Source organism: Podarcis cretensis (assembly GCF_951804945.1).
Source record: "Podarcis cretensis genome assembly, chromosome: 4".
In the NCBI taxonomy this organism is placed as follows: Eukaryota; Metazoa; Chordata; class Lepidosauria; order Squamata; family Lacertidae; genus Podarcis; species Podarcis cretensis.
Genome location: NC_137173.1, coordinates 4,507,451 through 4,527,364, shown reverse-complemented (window position 1 = coordinate 4,527,364; position 19,914 = coordinate 4,507,451). Strand labels below are relative to the sequence as shown.

Below are 19,914 nucleotides of genomic sequence, written 5' to 3'. Positions count from 1 at the left end.
AGATGGCTCATTCAAAGGCCTGCAGCGAAACAGGGATTTAAGTCAAAGAGGAGTACTTATGAGGAAACATGTATCAGGATCTTCCCCCTGGGCATGGCCTTTGCAGGATCATTATGGGAAATATATGGTTATATTAAGTGCGGAGCTAAAAGACTGCCAGCTGAACGTGTGGGAGGAGTGCCACGAGCTGCGCTAAAGGATCCTAGTGCAGAAAAGTATGTTAACCTTGGGGAATCCCAGCTGCTAGATCAGTCCAGAGGGGGTTCTCCTAGTCCCCTATCCTGAATTTAAAATGACCAAGCAGGAGCCCACAATGGAAAACCCACAAGGGGGAACCTGTGCAACAGGAGTCTTGGGATTCCCAGCAACTGGTACGCCCACTGTCTCTAATCCTGGAAGTAAGAAAATCATAGAATCATCAAGTTGTAGACTTGGAAGGGACAGCCGGGGGGGGGTCATCTAGTCTAACCCCCGGCAATGCAGGAATCTCAATTAAATCTCAATAGGCATTAAAGCCGCCCAAGTTGGTGGACTCCCATCATCCCCAACTAGCACTGCGTGACACATCCGTGTGTCGGCTGCAGTGTGTAGGTGCGGGGCCGGATTTAACTTTGATAGTTACTGAAGGTAATGGGCCCTTTTATGTCCAGCTGTCCTTTGTCAAGAACAAATAGTCATTTTTTTTGTGTGTTGAATATATGCTATATGGTGATTTATGGACCTAATAGGAATCTAAAGCCATTTGCACATAACAAAATATTTATTTTATCTAAGTCATTGTTGAACTGAAATACAACTAAGAAGAAGTATATTAATAGTGAAATAATTATTAAGTTCTAACTTGAAATCACCTTGTCGACAAAGGTCCGTATAGTTAAAGCTATGGTTTTCCCAGTAGTGATGTATGGAAGTGAGAGCTGGACCATAAAGAAGGCTGATCGATGGAGAATGGATGCTTTTGAATTCTGGTGCTGGAGGAGACTCTTAAGAGTCCCATGGACTGCAAGAAGATCAAATGTATCCATTCTGAAGGAAATCAGCCTTGAGTGCTCACTGGAAGGACAGATCCTAAAGCTGAGGCTCCAGTACTTTGGCCACCTCATGAGAAGAGAAGACTCCCTGGAAAACACCCTGATGTTGGGAAAGATGGAGGGCACAAGGAGAAGGGGACGACAGAGGACGAGATGGTTGGACAGTGTTCGCGAAGGTACCAGCATGAGTTTACCAAACTGCGGGAGGCAGTGGAAGACAGGAGTGCCTGGCGTGCTCTGGTCCAGGGGGTCACGAAGAGTCGGACACGACTAAACGACTAAACAACAACAACTTGAAATGATTTTTGATTCATAACAAACTTAACAATGCAAACACATTGGTATTTGGCAATAACAAAAGTTCCTTGAGAAACACAATTTACAAAGACTCATAATCTAGTCTCTAGAAACTCGGTATAACATGAAATAATAATAGGTGTAAATATATGATGCAAACTACTAATAATAATAAATAGTAGAATGTAGGCACCTTATATAGAGACATGAGCAAATGAGTGATATTTTAGGGAGCAGGCTGGCAGGTAGGGCCCATGACTTACATCATAGGAGCCTAAATAACACAAAACACTGTTGCTGTATGTAGGCTTTATTCTATTTGTCTTCTATCTTATATTTTGGAAATGTACATCCAGATTTTTTCCTTTTGATTTTTTTGGGGCCCCCAAGAGAGTGGGGCCCTAAGCTATAGCTTGTTTAGCTTATACGTAAATCCAGTACTGTGTAGGTGTGCTGTTCAAACGCTCCCCGCACTCCTCCCAGAGCTGGAAAGGTTTAACCTCAAGTTTGCTAGTAAAACGGATGCATGTCTAAAAAAGTGTTTCACCAACATGAAAAGTTTGGAAAGGTCTGTCCTATAGGGCATCTGGTTCTCCACTGCTGATCTATATTCTGCATTGATCTATATTCTGAAAAAAGCCATATCTGGCTTTTTTTAGCCGGAACTTACCAGAACTCAGTTCTGGCACCTCTCAGGTTGGCAGCATTGCAATTACAAGAGAACAAGGGAGGTGTTCATGGTGAATTCCAGCACCTCTTTTCCCACACAAGGAGGTGAGGGGAGGTTTGTAAACAGTGGAGTCAGAGAGGGAAAGAGACCAATATGCCATATGGGGCAGGGAACAGGCACTAACTTTCCTCTGTCTCTGGAGGTTGTGCTGTTGACAGCCACAAAAGTGTGCCCCAAGGCACCTGAGATAGATAGATGTTTAGGATCCACCCATGTTTAGCCTGGAGAAGAGGGGGTTAAGGGGTGATATGATTGATATGATAGCCATGTTCAAATATATAAAAGGAGAAGCGGACATGGAGCAATGGCTCCAAACTACAAGAAAGAAGATTCCACCTAAACATTAGGAAGAACTTCCTGACAGTAAGAGCTGTTCAACAGTGGAATTTGCTGCCAAGGAGTGTGGTGGAGTCTCCTTCTTTGGAGGTCTTTAAGCAGAGGCTTGACAACCATATGTCAGGAGTGCTCTGATGGTGTTTCCTGCTTGGCAGGGGGTTGGACTCAATGGCCCTTGTGGTCTCTTCCAACTCTATGATTCTATGATTCTATGATTCTGTGATTCTATGATTCTATTCTCTTGACTGCAGTTTGGTTTAACTGATTGCAATATTGTATTTTTACATTGTTTACCCCACCCGTGGGAGCTCAGCCTGCAGCTGTATTCGATTCGAAATTGTTTTCGTATATGAATTTGTTTCTAACCATTTGCATATACTGATTTTTTAAACATAGGGAACTGCTTCCATCTATGGAATCGTTTTTAACCATTGATGTCTTTGCTGTGAACCAGCTTTGAGATAATTTGTGGGACGCGATTAATGCATAGGATTAAATGAATGAATGGTGGAGCCAAGCAAGAAATATTCATAACCACCCGTTGTGACCTTTCCCTGACTTTTATGCCCTGCTAAGATCCGTTATGCTGGTTCCCCCTCCCCCTTCTTTCTTGATCAGGAATTCAGCCCCTTCCTTCCAGAATCATAGAACTGCAGAGTTGAAGAGACCCCAACGGTCATCTAGCAGTCGAATCCGCTGCAATGCAGGAATCACAGCGAAATCAAACCTAATCCTCTTTGCTCTGCTCTCTCTCTCACCTTCAGCCATCCTTCTTTCCCACTTTCTCGTATTTGACATCTCTTATGGAATGCAGCTTAGGGACGCAGGTGGCGCTGTGGGTTAAAGCCTCAGCGCCTAGGGCTTGCCGATCGAAAGGTCGGCGGTTCAAATCCCTGCGGCGGGGTGCGCTCCCGCTGCTCGGTCCCAGCGCCTGCCAACCTAGCAGTTCGAAAGCACCTCCGGGTGCAAGTAGATAAATAGGGACCGCTTACCAGCGGGAAGGTAAACGGCGTTTCCGTGTGTGGCTCTGGCTCGCCAGAGCAGCGATGTCACGCTGGCCACGTGACCCAGAAGTGTCTCCGGACAGCGCTGGCCCCTGGCCTCTTAAGTGAGATGGGCGCACAACCCCAGTGTCTGTCAAGACTGGCCCGTACGGGCAGGGGTACCTTTACCTTTACCTTTACCTTTATGGAATGCAGCTTGCCTTCCTTGCTAGAGCTCTCAGGGTAGCCCACCTGCCACACTCTCTGCTCATAACAGGCCCTGGTGCAGTCAACAAGAAATGCATGGGGCTCCCTGCCTTTCCTTCAGCAACAAACAATCCCTTATCTTCTGTTCCTGTTTTGCAGGGTGAGTCCAGTGTGAATTTCATGCTCTTTATTCAGCTCATAGTAGCAATGAATGAAACTTTCTCCAAAACGTCTAGCTATATACAGTGGTACCTCTGGATGCGAACGGGATCTGTTCCGGAGCCCCATTCGCATCCTGAAGCGAATGTAAGACGCGACTGCACATCTGCGCATGCATGGGTCGCGTTTCACCACTTCCGCGCATGCATGTGACATCATTTTGAGCATCTGCACATGCGCGAGTGCCGAAACCCGGAAGTAACGTGCTCCATTACTTCTGGGTCACCACGGAGTGCAACCTGAAAATATTCATCCCGAAGCTAATTCAAGCCAGGTATGACTGTATACATTATTTACACAACGGGCCCCGCGTGATTGGCTAATTCAGGGCTGCTCCTGTAGGCCAATCAGGTTGCGGATTCACCTCCTCCAGAAGCCTGATTGGCTGCTCCCGCAGGCCAATCAGATTGCTGATTCACTTCTCGCAGGAGCCTGATTGGCTGCTCCTGCAGGCCAATCAGATTGCTGATTCACTTCACGCAGGAGCCTGATTGGCTGCTCCTGCAGGCCAATCAGGTCGCTGATTCACTTCCACCTGGAGCTGCATTGGGTGGCTCCTGCGGACCAATCAGACTGCTGCATTCTGGATCCTATTGTTCTAGGATTCAGCTCAGTACATAACAGACGGAATGATCCTTGGGGGTCCCTTCCAGCCCGACCATCCTATGAATCTAGGAGCCTCGGTCTCTTTTCCAGCTCTGCTGTTCTTCTTTTTGGGAGCTTCCGGTTCACCAGGAAGTCTCACCTCCCCAAAGGGAGAACTGGATCTTGTGGGCAGCTGTAGCAGCTTACCGTCAAATCCTCCGAAATGCCAGGGGGGATTTGGCAGTAATCCTTACAAGGTAGCAAGAGGGAGGGAGGGAGGGAGGGAGGGAGGGAGGGAGGGACACACACATCACAAGCTGTTCTGCTAGCTGAAGGGAAAACAGGTGGGAAGGAGAAACGCAGTGGCCAGTATGTCCCAGCAGCAAATATATATAAATATAGTTGGTGCTGACCTTTAAAGCCCTAAACCAGGGCTTTAAAGGACCAGATTCCAGCCTGGGAGTCATTTTGGACTCACCGCTGTCCATGGAGGCGCAGGTCAATTCTGTGTCCAGGGCAGCTGTTTATCAGCTCCACCCGGTACACAGGATGAGACCCTCCCTGTCTGCGGACTGTCTCGCCAGAGTGATGCATGCTCTGGTTATCTCCCGCTTGGACTACTGCAATGCGTTCTATGTGGGGCTGCCTTTGAAGGTGACTCGGAAACTACAACCAATCCAGAATGCGGCAGCTAGACTGGAAACGTGGGAGCGGCCGCCGAGACCACATAACACCGGTCTTGAAAGATCTTCATTGGCTCCCAGTACGTTTCCTTTTTTTAAAAAAAAAGATATTTATTAAGGTTTTATATAATAGAAACAACAAAAAGAAAAAGTACATCATAAAGAAACAGAAAAAGACAATAAAAACATAAACAAGAGAAAATCCATTTTTTTAACTTATTATCTATATAACCTTCTTTCTTGACTTCCTCACATCTCCCTTCTTTGTGTTCCCCTTCACACAATCAAATTCAGCAAATTCTAACCCTCTTTCAAACCTTGTTTATAGTTGTATATTTCAACCTATTATGTCTCCAATTTTCCTTCTCTTCTCATTCTCAGATTTTAACCATTCTTAATAACTTAAACCCTTGTGCCATTTTGTTTAAATTTGACATAATATTACTCTGATCTTTTCCCCCTTTTCTTTTTAAGAATTTTTTCATACTCCTTTTAACTAGATCACTAATGCCATATTCTCTTTAAGCCCAACGTCATTTTAACATTCAGAGGCTCCCAGTACGTTTCCAAGCACAATTCAAAGTGTTGGTGCTGACCTTGAAAGCCCTCAATGGCCTTGGTCCAGTATACCTGAAGGAGTGTCTGCACCTCCATCGTTCTGCCTGGACACTGAGGTCCAGCGCCGAGGGCCTTCTGGCTGTTCCCTCCCTCTGAGAAGTGAGGTTACAGCTGGGCAGAGGGCCTTCTCGGTGGTGGCACCCACCCTGTGGAACACCCTCCCACCAGATGTCAAGGAAATAAACAACTACAGTCATACCTCGGTTCGAATATGCTTTGAGTTGAGCGCATTTGAGCTGCACTCCGCGGCAACCCAGAAGTAACGGAGGGCATTACTTCCATGTTTTGCCGCTTGCGCACACGCAGACGCTCAAAATGACGTCACACGCATGCGCAGAATCGGCGAAAAGCAGCACGTGCATGCGCAGACGTGCCGTCGCTAGTTACATTTGCTTCTAGAAGCAAACGGAACAGATCCCGTTCATATCCACTGTACCTGACTTTTAGAAGACATCTGAAGGCAGCCTTGTTTAGGGAAGTTTTGAATGTCTAATGTTCTGTCATGTTTTTAATATTCTGTTGAAAGCTGCCCAGAGTGGCTGGGGAGACCCAGCCAGATGGGCAGGGTATAAGTAATATATTATTGTTATTGTTGTTGTTGTTGTTGTTGTTATCATCATCATCATTATCAAGGTTGCATGGCATCCACATCTCTGGATCTGAGCAGCAGTCTAATCTGCAAAGGCTGAGACCATGTCTCTTCCAAAACCCAGATTATAATCTATTATTTTATCTTGTGTACTGCCCTGGGATCTTTTGATGAAGGGTGGTATTTTAATCTAATAAATAAACAGATATAAATTAAAATGAAATACTCTGTGGCTCAGCAAAATTGGCAGTACAGCTTCCTTCCTTCTCTACCTGGGATCCGTTCTTACACCTGTGCAGGCTGCTCTGACGCTAAACATGAGCTACTCAGTGCATACGTATGCTTGGCTGTGATCCCCGCATTTCGTGGGGTTGGACTAGAGGACCTTGAGGGGTCCCTTTCAACTCAGCAATTCGATGGTTAGAAACAATTTAAAGCATACGCCTCAAGGTTCAAAAGTGGGCAGGGGGTTTTCAGCATCCTCCTTAAACTACTCAAGGAAGGTGCCCGTAACATACCCTTGCAGAGGGAGTCCCACAGATTAGGGGCCGCCACAGAGGAGACCCACTTCCCCATAGCCTCTGAGGGCCGAAGGGCTACATTCAGCTGGACCGTTTTAAAGGCCAGGAGGCTGTTTCTCACTTTCCCTTCGCACTCAGCCGAGAAAAATCTTTGCTTGGTGAGAATGACCACTTAACACTCTGATTCTAACCCAAGGTTCTTTATTGGGAAGCGCCAACAAGCAGGTGCTAATGGGACTTGCTCCCGGCTTTTGAATGGCGCCTCTGAGCACCCCACCCTCAGCTTGGAGAGTTGGAGAGGTCCCCTTTCTTTATGCTCAAACAGTGTTCATCGCATATTTGAGAGCTTTTTTGAGAACACCAGGGCTCTGTTTCTCTAAAGGTTCCCTAAACTGCTGAATGCGAACCCTCCAACATTTCTCCAATGAAAATTATTATTATTATTATTATTATTATCATTACTATTATTATATGTGATATATATATATATATATATATATATATATATATATAAATATTATATATTATTATATGTCCCCCCCCTTTATGGTTTTGATCTATGTAAAATGAGGCTGCATTTTAAATTGCATTTTAACCTGTATTTTAAATTGGTTCCCCCCCCCCATTATGTTTTTACTGTAATTTTACTGGTGTTAACCGCCCTGAGCCTGGCTCTGGCTGGGGAGGGCAGGGTATAAATAAAATTATTATTATTATTATTATTATTATTATTATTATTACCCCACCCATCTGACTGGGTTGCCCCATCCACTCTGGGCGGCTTCCAACAGATATAAAAACATCAGAGAACATTAAACATTTTTTTAAAAAACCTCCCTAGGCAGGGCTGCCTTCAGATGTCTTCTAAAGGTTGTCTAGTTACTTATAGCTCCATACCCTCCAACTCATCTCTGATGAAAATAGGGACTTCCTAAGGAAAAGTGGGACATTCCGGGATCTAATCAGAAACCGGGATGCCTAAAGATGGAGCCTTAAGATGGTGCCAGGCGAGTCTCCCTGGGGAGAGCGTCCCACAAACAGGGAGCCGCTACAGAAAAGGCCCCGTTCTCGTGTTGCCATCCTCTGAACCTCTCATGAAGGAGGTGCCTGGAATCCTTGGGCATTTCTCCAAAGCTAATTTACCATTTTGCGTTTGCGGGGCACTCTAGCCTTTCGCCTCGTTCTTGTACCAGCTCTCCTTCAGCTCTGCTTTCTTTTTTAATTGTCCTTTCAGAGATGCCGTCCTGCAGCAGAAGAGGGTGGACTGCAAAGGGCTTCCGTCGGCGGAGTTGCAGGGCAAGCCCATGGTTGGCCTGGCCGCCCCGTTAGCTCCGGATAAGCAAGGTAAGAACCGGCCTGGGAAAGAGCTGGAGCGGAAGCGGGTTGACGTTATGGTTGCCAGATTTCTTTCAAGGAATCTGGGGACACTTTCCTTTTCGCTTTCCTTTTTCTTTTTTTGAATTTCATGCTTTATTATTTTAGGAAAGCCACTTCCGCCCTCCAGAGGAGGTGGGGTAATAATAATAATAATAATAATAATAATAATAATAATAATAATTTATTATTTATACCCCACCCATCTGGGCGGCTTCCAACAAAACACTAAAATACAATAACCTATCAAACATTAAAAGCTTCCCTAAACAGGGCTGCCTTCAGATGTCTTCTAAAAGTCTCTTTGACATCTGGTGGGAGGGTGTTCCACAGGGCAGGGGCCACCACTGAGAAGGCCCTCTGCCTGGTTCCCTGTAACTTGGCTTCTTGCAGTGAGGGAACCGCCAGAAGGCCCTCAGCTTTGGACCTCAGTGTCTGGGCTGAACGATGGGGGTGGAGACGCTCCTTCAGATATACTGGACCGAGGCCATTTAGGGCTTTCAAGGTCAGCACCAACACTTTGAATTGTGCTCGGAAACGTACTGGGAGCCAATGTAGGTCTTTCAAGACTGGTGTTATGTGGTCTCGGCGGCCGCTCCCAGTCACCAGTCTAGCTGCCGCATTCTGCGGGCTTCACAGCCCCACCATGTGTGCGGCGGCTGGAGCCCAGCCCCCACACGATTGGGGGAATCCCCGGCTGCGTCACCCCCTGGCCAGCCAATCGGCTGGCTCTGGGGGTGTGGCCTGCCCTAGTTAACGCGGGCTCGGCCAGGGATCTCCCTCTTTTGCCACCTACCAGCTGTTCGGGTTGCCCAGAGTTCTTGACCTTTTTTTTGGCAGGAACCCCAAAGTTGTCGAGTGCGCATCTCAACACAAGGCAGGTGGAGAAGCCCATCTACAAACACACAAATGCCCCCCAAAAAGAGAGGTGGAGGGGTGTGGAGAGAGATTGAGTAAAGGCGCTCACTGGTCTTGGGAAAACACGCTTTAAAGCACACACACAAGGCAGCTCAGCGGCTCAGAGCCCGTTGGAGCGCCGTGGGCTCTTCTGCTGCGGGCGGCTCTGCGCGAGTTCGGGATGAGCGTTGATCGAGGATCCGAGCCAGAAGAAAGCTCTCTGGCTCACGCCTCAGTTTAAATAGCTCCCACGCCAGCCAGCCAGCGGATTGGCTGGCTGGAACTTTGGCATGGCCGGGACCTCCAGTGCTGCTCGCTGCCGTGGCGCCCGCCATGTTGCCTCGCCGGAAGTCCCCAGGCATAAATCCGGGGACATTAATTAAAATCCAAGGACAGATTTATTGGTAAAACCTATTTGTTGTTTTGCAACTTTCTGGCTAGTTGCAGGACCTTAGCCAGACCTAGCAGAGTAAACGCAGAATCCACGGAAGCAATTGGCGACTTGGCTGCAGACAGGATAGACGAAGCAGGAACCAGGAACTTGTCGTTAGGTGTTTATTATATACAGTGGACTATTTACAGGAACAGAACACAGATCTTTTGCTAGCTCTCTCTGACATGACTCACAGCTCCTACACTGACACACAGAACTCTGAACTCACAAACTCCGAACTAACAGATTCCAGTTAGTAGGCCATTAATTATCACTCCTTTGAGAGAGCTTGACCAATCAGGGAGCAGTCTCCATGTCTCTGTTATCACCAGGCAGACTTACTCCTTCAGATTGCCTTCTGGCTGTCTGCCAAACCTTAATTGACTCTGTGTGAGTAGCTGCACGTACACAGTTTCCCAACAAGATTTTGTCCGGGGACAGATTGGTGAATCTGGGGGCTGTCCCCGGGAACCAGGGACGTCTGGTAACCCTAGTTTAGGTTGTTGAGATCTATGGGTATAGGGTGGTGTAAAAATTTATTAAATAGTAACAATAAAAATATCCCCCCCCCATTCTGCCCAAATAGTGCATGGCTGGGGAACCTGGAGAGGCAGTGTGGTTCAGTGGTTAGAGTGCTGGACTAGGACCTGGGAGACCAAGGTTCAAATACCCACCCATCCGTGAATGAAGGTCACTGGGTGTGACCTTGAGCCAGTCTCTGCTCCTCTCAACATACCCTACCTCACAGGGTTGTCGTGAGGATAAACCATGCAGGAAGAGAAAGCTGCACACACCATCTTGAGCTCCTGGGAGGAAAAAGGAGGCTTTAAATGCAAAACAAAATAAGGCAAAATTACATACATTTTATTTTTTTGTATCCCGCCCCCTCTGACTGGCTTGCCGCAGCCTCTTTGGGTAGCTATGTGTCCGTTTGGAGAAGTTTGTACGGAAATGCTTGCAAACCTTCATGAGAATTTTATTTTTTTTAAACGATGTGGAAATCATAGAATCAGAGTTGGAAGGGACCACAGGGGTCATCTAGTCCAACCCCCTGCAAGCCGGTGGTGGGGCTTGAACCCACGACCCTGAGTTTAAGAGTCTCTACCAACTGAGCTATCTCACTTAATATGGAACAATGGGAAAACAAGGAACTGATTTTTATTTTTTATTTTATTTGGAGGATTAATACCCTGATCTTCAGCCCAAAATATCAGAGAAGCTTACATACGATCAGAACAAGCACGGGCTTGTAATCTGAACAAAAACACGACACGCAAGGGGAATGGGTTGGAGAGGGAAGAGGAAGAACAAAACCTCAAACCAGGCACCAGTTTCTAAGCAGTGGCGTAGCGTGGGGGGTGCAGGGGGGCCGGCTGCACCAGGCGCAACATCTGGGGGTTAGGGGTAGGGTTAGGGGCGCAAATGCACGGGTTAGGGGGCGCAAATCCACGGGTTAGGGGGCGCAAATTACTTGCCTTACCCCGGGTGCTGACAACCCACGCTACGCCACTGTTTCTAAGCAGTTGTTCCTATAATGAAGAGCTGGCTCGGTTCAGGGGCAAAGAGGTGCAACCTGGCAAAATGGCTGCCCTACCCAGGTGACAGTTGAAGGTTTGCCCATTTCTCAAGTCTGGGTAGCATTGCCCTGTCCCCGCTGCTTTTCTCCCCCATCTCGTGGGGTGCAAAGGGTTCTCCCCCACCTTATCTCCAGCCCGCCGTCTTCCTGCTTCCTTCTCCTTCCTGCCTCCCCCTTTGCTAAACTCTCCCCCTGATGGGGTCCTGTCCTCTTTGCCTTGCAGTGCTGATCATCCCCTTGGCGGACAGGGATGCAGGGACCGTGGTCTGTGTCATCCTGGTAAGTCCACAGGTATTCGCACCTAAGAGGGTCTGCGGGGAAGGAGGCGTTCTACTCAGGTCTTTGTGGACGGAGGCATTATTTATTTCCCAAAATATATGCACCTCCCGGTTGTTGTTGTTTTAAAAACCCACAACCTCAAAGCGGTTTACAAACAGGCTAAAGCAGTTAAATTATCACGGCGAAAAATGAGCACCCATAATTTCAGACCTTCGAAAAGTTAAAATAGCAGCCGACTAAGAAGCGAAGAAAGCGCACATTCTCAACAACTGAGTCGGCTTGTCTGACCAAGAACGTTTTTAGCAGGCACCGAAAAGAATACAGGGAAGGCTCCTGTCTGAAATCAAGAGGCAGGGAGTTCCACAGGGCAGGTGCTGCCACACTAAGCAATTGAGTTCTTACAAATGCACAGCAGGTATTATGTAGCAGCTGTGGCCATGCCAATTCTACCAACTGAAGCAGTCGAGTGGGCAATAGGTATATGGGGTACGGTGTTCTCGTAGGTAAACTGGTCCCAAAAGGCTTTAGATACCAATAGCAACACATTGAACTTGGCTTGGCAACAGATTGGTGCCCAGTGTAGAACTCTGAGCAGCAATTAGATGCCGAAAAGGCCTTGCTCCAGTTGGCATCCGCAGCGCCAAGCTGGCACCGGGAAACCTGATTTAAATGGGCTGTTTTGCATTTAATTCCTGGGCTGGGCTCTGTAACGTTTTTTCAGACTGCTGCTTTCAGCTTGTTCTACCTGTAACGAGATTATTTTAGCCGTAGTTTGCGGTTTTAATTGCTTATCCGGGCTGCCTTGAGAGGGCTTTACCCAGAAACCCAGACTGGCGGCTCAGCGGTGTGTGGCAAGAGAGGCTGAAGAGGTCAGTCGTGGCAGCCTCTCTGACACGGCCATTATCGGCACTCCAATTAAGCCGCCTCGTTCAAGCCCCAAGAGCCGGAGGGTCAAACCGGGATGCGATTTCTGCAGAACTTTCCCTTCACGGAGGCGGCGAGGCGAGTGGCGAGGTTAACCAAGCCCTGGAGCTGCCCGACTTCTCTTGCCAGCGCCCAGCAAGGTTGCAGCGACGGAGTCGGCAGCAGGGGAGATAAGGGCTTAAGTGGATTAGCGCCTGGTGCTCTGGTGCCACATCTGCGAAATTCGCACCAGCGCTTATTAAAAAGGAATTAAGATGATTAAGAGGCGCTGACCTTTCCCTGCTGGCACAGGGAGATGGGACCACATGGCAGGCGCCCTTCGTTTCCACAAAGCCGCATGGGCCTTTACAGTTGCTGGCAGAAGTGAGGACTTGTCATCATCATCATCATCATCATCATCATCATCATACCCTGCCCCTCTGGCTGGGTTGCCCCAGCTGGGCGGCTTCCAACAAATGCAAAAGCATAATAAACTGACAAACATAAAAAATTTCCCGGTACAGGGCTGCCTTCAGATGAACAACATCTGTGCTCAGAGATTGGCGCTGGCCGCCGCTTTGCAACTGGGTGTTAGAATAATAGAAATGTAGAGCTGGAAGAGACCCAGAGGGTCATCTAGTTCAACCCCCTGCAATGCAGGAAACTCAGCTATTCCTATATAAAGCCGTTAAAAGCTTGGGGCCGGTTTACCTGTGAGATCACCTCACCCCCTATGCACCCATTCAGCTGCTTTGGCTAGCAGAACTGGCACTCTTGCAAGCGCCCCAAGTATCACCTGCTCCACATTCATAAGAATTTGCTCTTTTTGTGTGGCAGTGCTTACTATATACTTTGGAACTCCCTGCCACTTGAAATCAGGCAAGTACCTTCAGAGTCCTCTTTTCCACTCCTGCTAAAAACACCCCTGTTTTGACAAGCCACTCCAGCGGTTTTAGAAACAGTGAGTTTTAATCTGTTTGGGTTTTTTTTTTAAAAAAAAAAAACTTTTGAAAAGTTTTAAATTGTTGTTGTTGTTTTCTTATTGTCAATCTTATCGCTTTATCTTTTTTTGTGAACAGTTTTGAGGTTTTTTTTAACAATCAAGCGGCGTACAAATTTTATAAAATCAAATAAATTAAAATAAATGAAGATCAAGTATGTAGCTTTTTCGGACAGCAAAAGGATGGCAGTAGAAACTTTAACTATCCAGAGTGTTTTAACCAGTCATAGGCAAACTCAGCCCCCAAGATGTTTTGGGACTACAGTTCCCATCATCCCTAGCTAACAGGACCAGTGGTCAGGGATGATGGGAATTGTAGCCCCAAAACATCTGGAGGGCTGAGTTTGCCTATGCCTGGGTTTAACTATCCACCCCTCTGCATGGGGAATTCTGGAAAATGTAGCTCTGGGAGAGGAATTGAGGACCCCCTAGCAACTCTCAGCACCCTAAACAAGCTACAACTCCCAGGATTCTTTATGGGGGGGGGCGGGGAGCCATGGCTGTTTGAACTGGCATCATTGTGTTTTAAAGGGATGGTGTGAATGTGGCTGGGCTGATTGACAGGGAGAACTGGGCTCCTTTCTGCAGGATCTCATGCTCCCCAGTTGTTGGACTGGGCCTGCTTTTAGCAGCTTGTCAGAATTACAGAGCAGGGAGCTTGTGTTGTATTTCTTCCTGGCAGGCTTGGTGGGGTTGGCTAAGGTCTCTGCGAGGCTGGTGAGAACTCAGTGCTAATTAACCGGAGATTTATGACAGGGGCACTTTTCTAGGGAGAACTGCAAATGGAAGGAACGAAGTAGAGAAAGAGAAGAATGCTGTGCATTCATTGCCAGGATCGCTGTGGACGCATTCTGTCAGGGAACTTCCATCGGCGCCAGAGGCGGAAGGAAGGCTCCAGAGGGATGCCGGAGAGGGTCCCAGTAGGGAGAGAAGCAGCCCATCCGCTGGGGAAGGAAATCAGCGTAGCACCAGTAGAGGAGGGGGGCAGATGGGGGAATCGGAGAGAAGGCTCCATGACTCCTCGCCGGAGACCACCGGGGAGAGCATGGGTCCTCCGCTGCCCACACCCTCCCTGCGCAGAAGACTTCCGCGCAGGGAGAGTAGGAGGAGACTGGGCGTCAAAGGACTTCTATGCTGGAAGAAGTTCAAGAAACGCCCACTGACGGATTCTGCCAGCGATTGAGACAGCCACGGATGGGTGGCTGTCCGGACAGAAAGGGTTCACCCAGGTAACCCAGCCAGGTGTGGCGCCAACTTACGCACGAGCAACCCCCCTAGAACCATTACACATTCTTAGTGTAATTCAGTGGCAAGAGGGCATTACAGTTTAATTTGCACAGAGAGAGAGAGAGAGAGAGAGAGAGAGAGAGAGCTTTACGTATAAGCTAAACAAGCTCTGGGACGTGGGTGGCACTGTGGGTTAAACCACAGAGCCTAGGGCTTGCCAATCAGAAGGTTGGCGGTTCGAATCCCCGCAACGGGGTGAGCTCCCGTTGCTCAGTCCCAGCTCCTGCCAACCTAGCAGTTCAAAAGCACGTCAAAGTGCAAGTAGATAAATAGGTACTGCTCCAGCGGGAAGGTAAACAATGTTTCCGTATGCTGCTCTGGTTCGCCAGAAGCAGCTTAGTCATGCTGTCCACATGACCCGGAAGCTGTACGCTGGCTCCCTCGGCCAGTAAAGCGAGATGAGCGCTGCAACCCCAGAGTTGTCCACAACTGGACCTAATGGTCAGGGGTCTGTTTACCTTTTTAAACAAGCTCTAGCTTAAGGTCCCACTCTCTTTGGACCCCCCCCAAAATTAAAGGTAAAAAAAACCTGGATGTACATTTCCAAAATAGAAGATAAAAAACAAATAAAATAAAACGTACATACAGCAACCGTGTTTTGTATTGTGTAGGCTCCTATGATGTAAGCAATGAGCCCTGCCTGCTAGCCTGCTCCCTAAAATATCACTGGTTGGCTCATTTCTATATATAGGGTGCCTACATTCTGCATGGTTGCATGGCAACCTGTACAAATGGCTTTAGATACCTATTAGGTCCATAAATTGAGACACAGGTGGCACTGTGGGTTAAACCACTGAGCCTAGGGCTTGCCAATCAGAAGGTTGGCGGTTCGAATCCCCACGACGGGGTGAGCTCCCGTCGATTGGTCCCTGCTCCTGCCAACCTAGCAGTTCAAAAACATGAAGTGCAAGTAAATAAATAGGTACCGCTCCATCAGGAAGGTAAACGGCGTTTCTGTGTGTTGCTCTGGTTCGCCAGAAGCGGCTTAGTCCTGCTGGCCACATGACCCGGAAGCTGTACGCCGGCTCCCTCGGCCAGTAAAGTGATATGAGCGCCGCAACCCCAGAGTTGTCCGTGACTGGACCTAACAGTCAGGGGTCCCTTTACCTTTATCTTTAAATTACCATATAGCATATATTCAACACAAAACACAGTGGCAATTTGTTGTTGACAAAAGACAGTTGGACATATAAAGGGCCCCATTACCTTCAGTAACTTAGGGCCTGATCAAACCTAAATCCGGCCCTGCACACACACAAACATACATACATTCAGTTTATGGCAGAGGAAGCTAACACTGCACACTATCTGGTTTAATGTCCAAACTCCCATCTGTGAGGTTTTCTCTTCTTCCCCAAAATCACCACTTTACTTTTAGAATGGTTGACTGTTAACTGCTCTTTGTGCAAAACACATTCAATTTCCTCAAAAGTCTCCGCATCCCAGTTAAGGCAGCAGAAATCAAAACAGTATCATCGGCATACATTAGAACTGAGAGCTTGACATTCTGAATAGAAACAGGAAAATATTCTAGACCTCTCAGTTCTCGAACAATGTCATTTACTGGTATATAAAAATGAAAAAAGAAAGTGTGTGAGGACTGTCTGGTTGAAGGAGCTGGGTATGTTTAGCCTGGAGAAGAGAAGAAACAGAATAGATGTGATTTGTTGTTGTTCAGTCGTTTAGTCGTGCCCCACTCTTCGTGACCCCCTGGACCAGAGAACGCCAGGCCCTCCTGTCTTCCACTGTTTCCCGCAGTTTCGTAACAAACTCATGCTGGTAGCTTCGAGATAGATGGGATAGCCATCTTCAAGGATCGGAAGTGCTGTCACGTGGAAGGGCAAAACCGAAACCAATGCATTAAAGTGTCAATAAAGGAGATTCCAGCTTTACAAAAAAACTGGAATCATTCCTTCTTGGGATTCTAACTGGCAATATTCCAAAAGAAAGATTAAAATTATTTTTCTATGCAGTAACGGTGGCTAGGATATTAATAGCCAAGTACTGGAAGGGTAACCATATACCAACTAGAGAAAAATGGCTACAAAAGCTGAGCAAGTATACTTGGAACTCGCTAAGTTGACTGAAGCCTTAAGGAGCAAGTCAAATAAAATAGCCCAGAAGGAAGGGGAATGCCTAAATACCTACCTATCGAGTCAAGGTTCAACAGCCAAGATTTGGTTGTGGTTAGAATAAATCCGTAAGTGGGGAAATGTCTCCTTATACCAAGATGAGGAATATATTGAAATACAGAGAAATTGTTTTAGTTACAGGAAATGAACCACGGTGAAGTCGATGGAAGTCAAAAAAACCAATAATAAAAAGAAATTGACTCTAAAAGAGTCAGCTTCTTGGTAGAGAAATGACATTCAGGGATGTCTATTATAGTTATCTTGTATTATACTTATGTTCTGACTTTTTGCGTTTGCTCTGTTTTGCTGTTTTCTTTTGTTTTCTTTTTTTATTCAGTTGAAATATTTGTATACTTTGTTTCATTTGCATCTGCATAATAATTCAATAAAAATTTAAATTAAAAAAAATATTGAAAAGGAAAAAATAAAATAAAGGAGATTCTGACCAGCCATTGGGTCCTCCAGTGGCATAACACCTCTCATAGAATCACAGCACAGCAGAATTGGAAGGGGACCCCCAAGGCTCATCTAGTCCAACCCCCTTCCAGGCAGGAACCACCGCTAAAGAATCCATGACAAATGACCACCCAATGAAAGAGAGTCCACCACCTTCTGAGGGAGACTGTTTCACTGTCCAACAGCTCTTACTGCCAAACAGTTCCTCCTGATGTTTAGTGGGAACCTCCTTTCTTGGAACTTGAAGCCATGGATTCGAGTCCTACCCTCCAAAGCACGAGAAAACAAGCTTGCTCACTCTTCCACATGGCAGCCCTTTAGGTATTTGAAGATGGCTACCCCATCTCCTCTCAGTCTCCTCTTTTCCAAGCTAAGCACACCCAGCTCCTTCAACCAATCCTCTGTTAGATTTCTGTTATGCCACTGTGCAGTTTTTGGAGTCACAAGACTCTGTTGACATTCCAGACTGTTGGAAGTCTCATGGGAGACGGGAGACGGATGTTGAAGTTCTGGTTTCCCATTTTCTTTGCTCTTGTTGTTCTCTGTCTCTCACAGAGAGCAGACACATATTCTTTTCTGTCCTGCATAGTTAGAAATAAACGTAGCAATGTAGCACATATTTCTGGCTCGGTGTAGTGGTTAAGAGCGGTAGACTCGTAATCTGGTGAACCGGGTTTGCTTCCCCGCTCCTCCACATGCAGCTGCTGGGTGACCTTGGGCCAGTCACACTTCTCTGAAGTCTCTCAGCCCCACTCACCTCACAGAGTGTTTGTTGTCGGGGAGGAAGGGAAAGGAGAACGTTAGCCGCTTTGAGACTCCTTCGGGTAGTGATAAAGTGGGATATCAAATCCAAATCCAAACTCTTCTGTTTGGGTACTCTGCGTAATGGGAGCGTACCTGAAGTCTCATTAAAGGCTTAGGTTGTTAATCACCGTCGGAGCAGAGGTTGATGGATTCCAAAGATACGACGAGGAGGAGAGCCATTACAACTCGGTCGTACGGAAGCTTGGTTTCCAGACCCTTGATCATCTTGGTCGCGCTCTTCTGCATGCTTCCCAGCTTGTCAACATCCTTCTTAAACTGTGCTGCCCAGAACTAGACATAGAATCACAGAATTGTAGTATTGGAAGGGACCCTGGGGGTCATCCAGCCCAACCCCCTGGAATATAGGAATCCTTTTGCCCAACGTGAGGCTCAAACCCGCGACCTTGAGTTTAAGAGTCTCATGCTCTACCAACTGAGCTATCAAGAAGAGAGAGAGAGAGCTCTTAATGTTCAGCCAATCGGCTGTTTATGGTCTGTCGTTCTCAAATAGTTGCATTGATGGTCTGCTGCAGCACTTTTACTGCTGCGTAGTTTGGATAAGCTGTCAAGGTTCTGAGAAAATGGGGTGATAAACGGTGACACAAGCTCAGCTTCCAGCAGCTGCATAAAGCAGACCCAAGTTATATTGCCCCCAGGCTGCATCAGTAGCCATAAGGCTGGGAGCAGTGCCTGTTGCTGCTTCACGAGTCCGTGTCCAAGGCCAGATCCGAACCAGAGGCTTCTGTCACTATCCTATGTCACTGCTGTCCCCCTCCATCTCTGCAGCCCCTGTTAAAAGCCCATTTTCTGGACTGGCTTGGGCCTTTCCTTCCACGAGTCAGAAAGTACTCTAGCATGTGGGAACTTCTGCTAGGCAAAAGGACCTTGAGGCAAGGGCTTTGGGATGACGGGGAGCGAGGAGCACCCCCCCTTCTCTGCATCTCATTATCCTTATCTCCCTGGGACTGTAGTTATCTGTCCCTGCTTTCTCAAACTCATTTGTGTCTAACTCTCTCCTGAGGGATGCTCGCCTCGCGCAGGGAAGCAGAGAGGGCACTCACCCAAAGCATAACCCAGGGGTCAGGAACCTTTTTCAGCCGTGGGCCAGTCCACCGTCCCTCAGACCTTAGTGGGGGCCGGACTATTTAGTGGGGGCCGGACTATTGTGGCAGACCCCACAAATAACCCAGAGATGCATTCTAAATAACATGACACGTTCTACTCATGTAAAAACACGCTGATTCCTGGACCATCTCGCTTCATTTAAAGATTTTCAGATACTTTGAGACTAACGATTTCATTTTGCACTTATTATGGTTTGAAGGAATTCTATAAAGATTATCTGTTGCTTATGTACATGGTCACTGTGTTCCCTAGATATTGCTGACAAACAACTCTTACGGTCAGAAACATCTTCCTGATGAAAACTGACCTTGAAATTGTTGCTTTTACACTTTTCCCTTCTCCTTTTCAGGTACACTGCAGTCAACTCTCTGAATCGGATGAGCTGAACCTTCGCGCTTTAGAGAAGCACGTAAGTATTTATTATTATTATTATTATTATTATTATTATTATTATTATCTTTGTGTGATGCTACTCACCAGTACGGAATACCTTAAACTCTTTGTGTGTCTGCTGCTACCAACAGCACTTTGATCAAGATATTTTTTACCCTTGTCCTTGTTACCCGTCGACCTGCTTTAGACACCGTTTTAATGCGGGGACTCTGCTGCCATCTCTTAAGACTCACCTTCCACCATCTTTCTCCCTGGAAGACATTTACATGTGTTAGCGGATAATATGCCATCTTCTTGAGCGGGTGGAGATTTACCAAGTTGTTACTCCAGCATCTCATCTACCGCAGTGAACATAAGAATATAAGGAGAGCCTGGTTTCAGAATCAGGACAATTCCCCCTGGGTAGTCCAGTATCAGGGGACACGGGTGGCGCTGTGGGTTAAACCACAGAGCCTA

The 19,914-nt window shown here is 47.1% G+C and overlaps 1 protein-coding gene across 3 annotated transcripts in view; it reads left to right on the top strand.

The window, feature by feature from the left end:
* The window catches only part of PDE2A (phosphodiesterase 2A), a 392,093-nt gene that overhangs the window by 320,792 nt on the left and 51,387 nt on the right, over positions 1 to 19,914 (top strand). For all 3 annotated transcript variants that reach the window (XM_079973519.1, XM_079973520.1, XM_079973521.1), the window contains 3 exons: positions 8,034 to 8,143; positions 11,303 to 11,358; positions 19,415 to 19,474. In XM_079973519.1, coding sequence (XP_079829645.1) covers positions 8,034 to 8,143; positions 11,303 to 11,358; positions 19,415 to 19,474 — 226 coding nt within the window. The remainder of the gene's footprint in view (positions 1 to 8,033; positions 8,144 to 11,302; positions 11,359 to 19,414; positions 19,475 to 19,914) is intronic.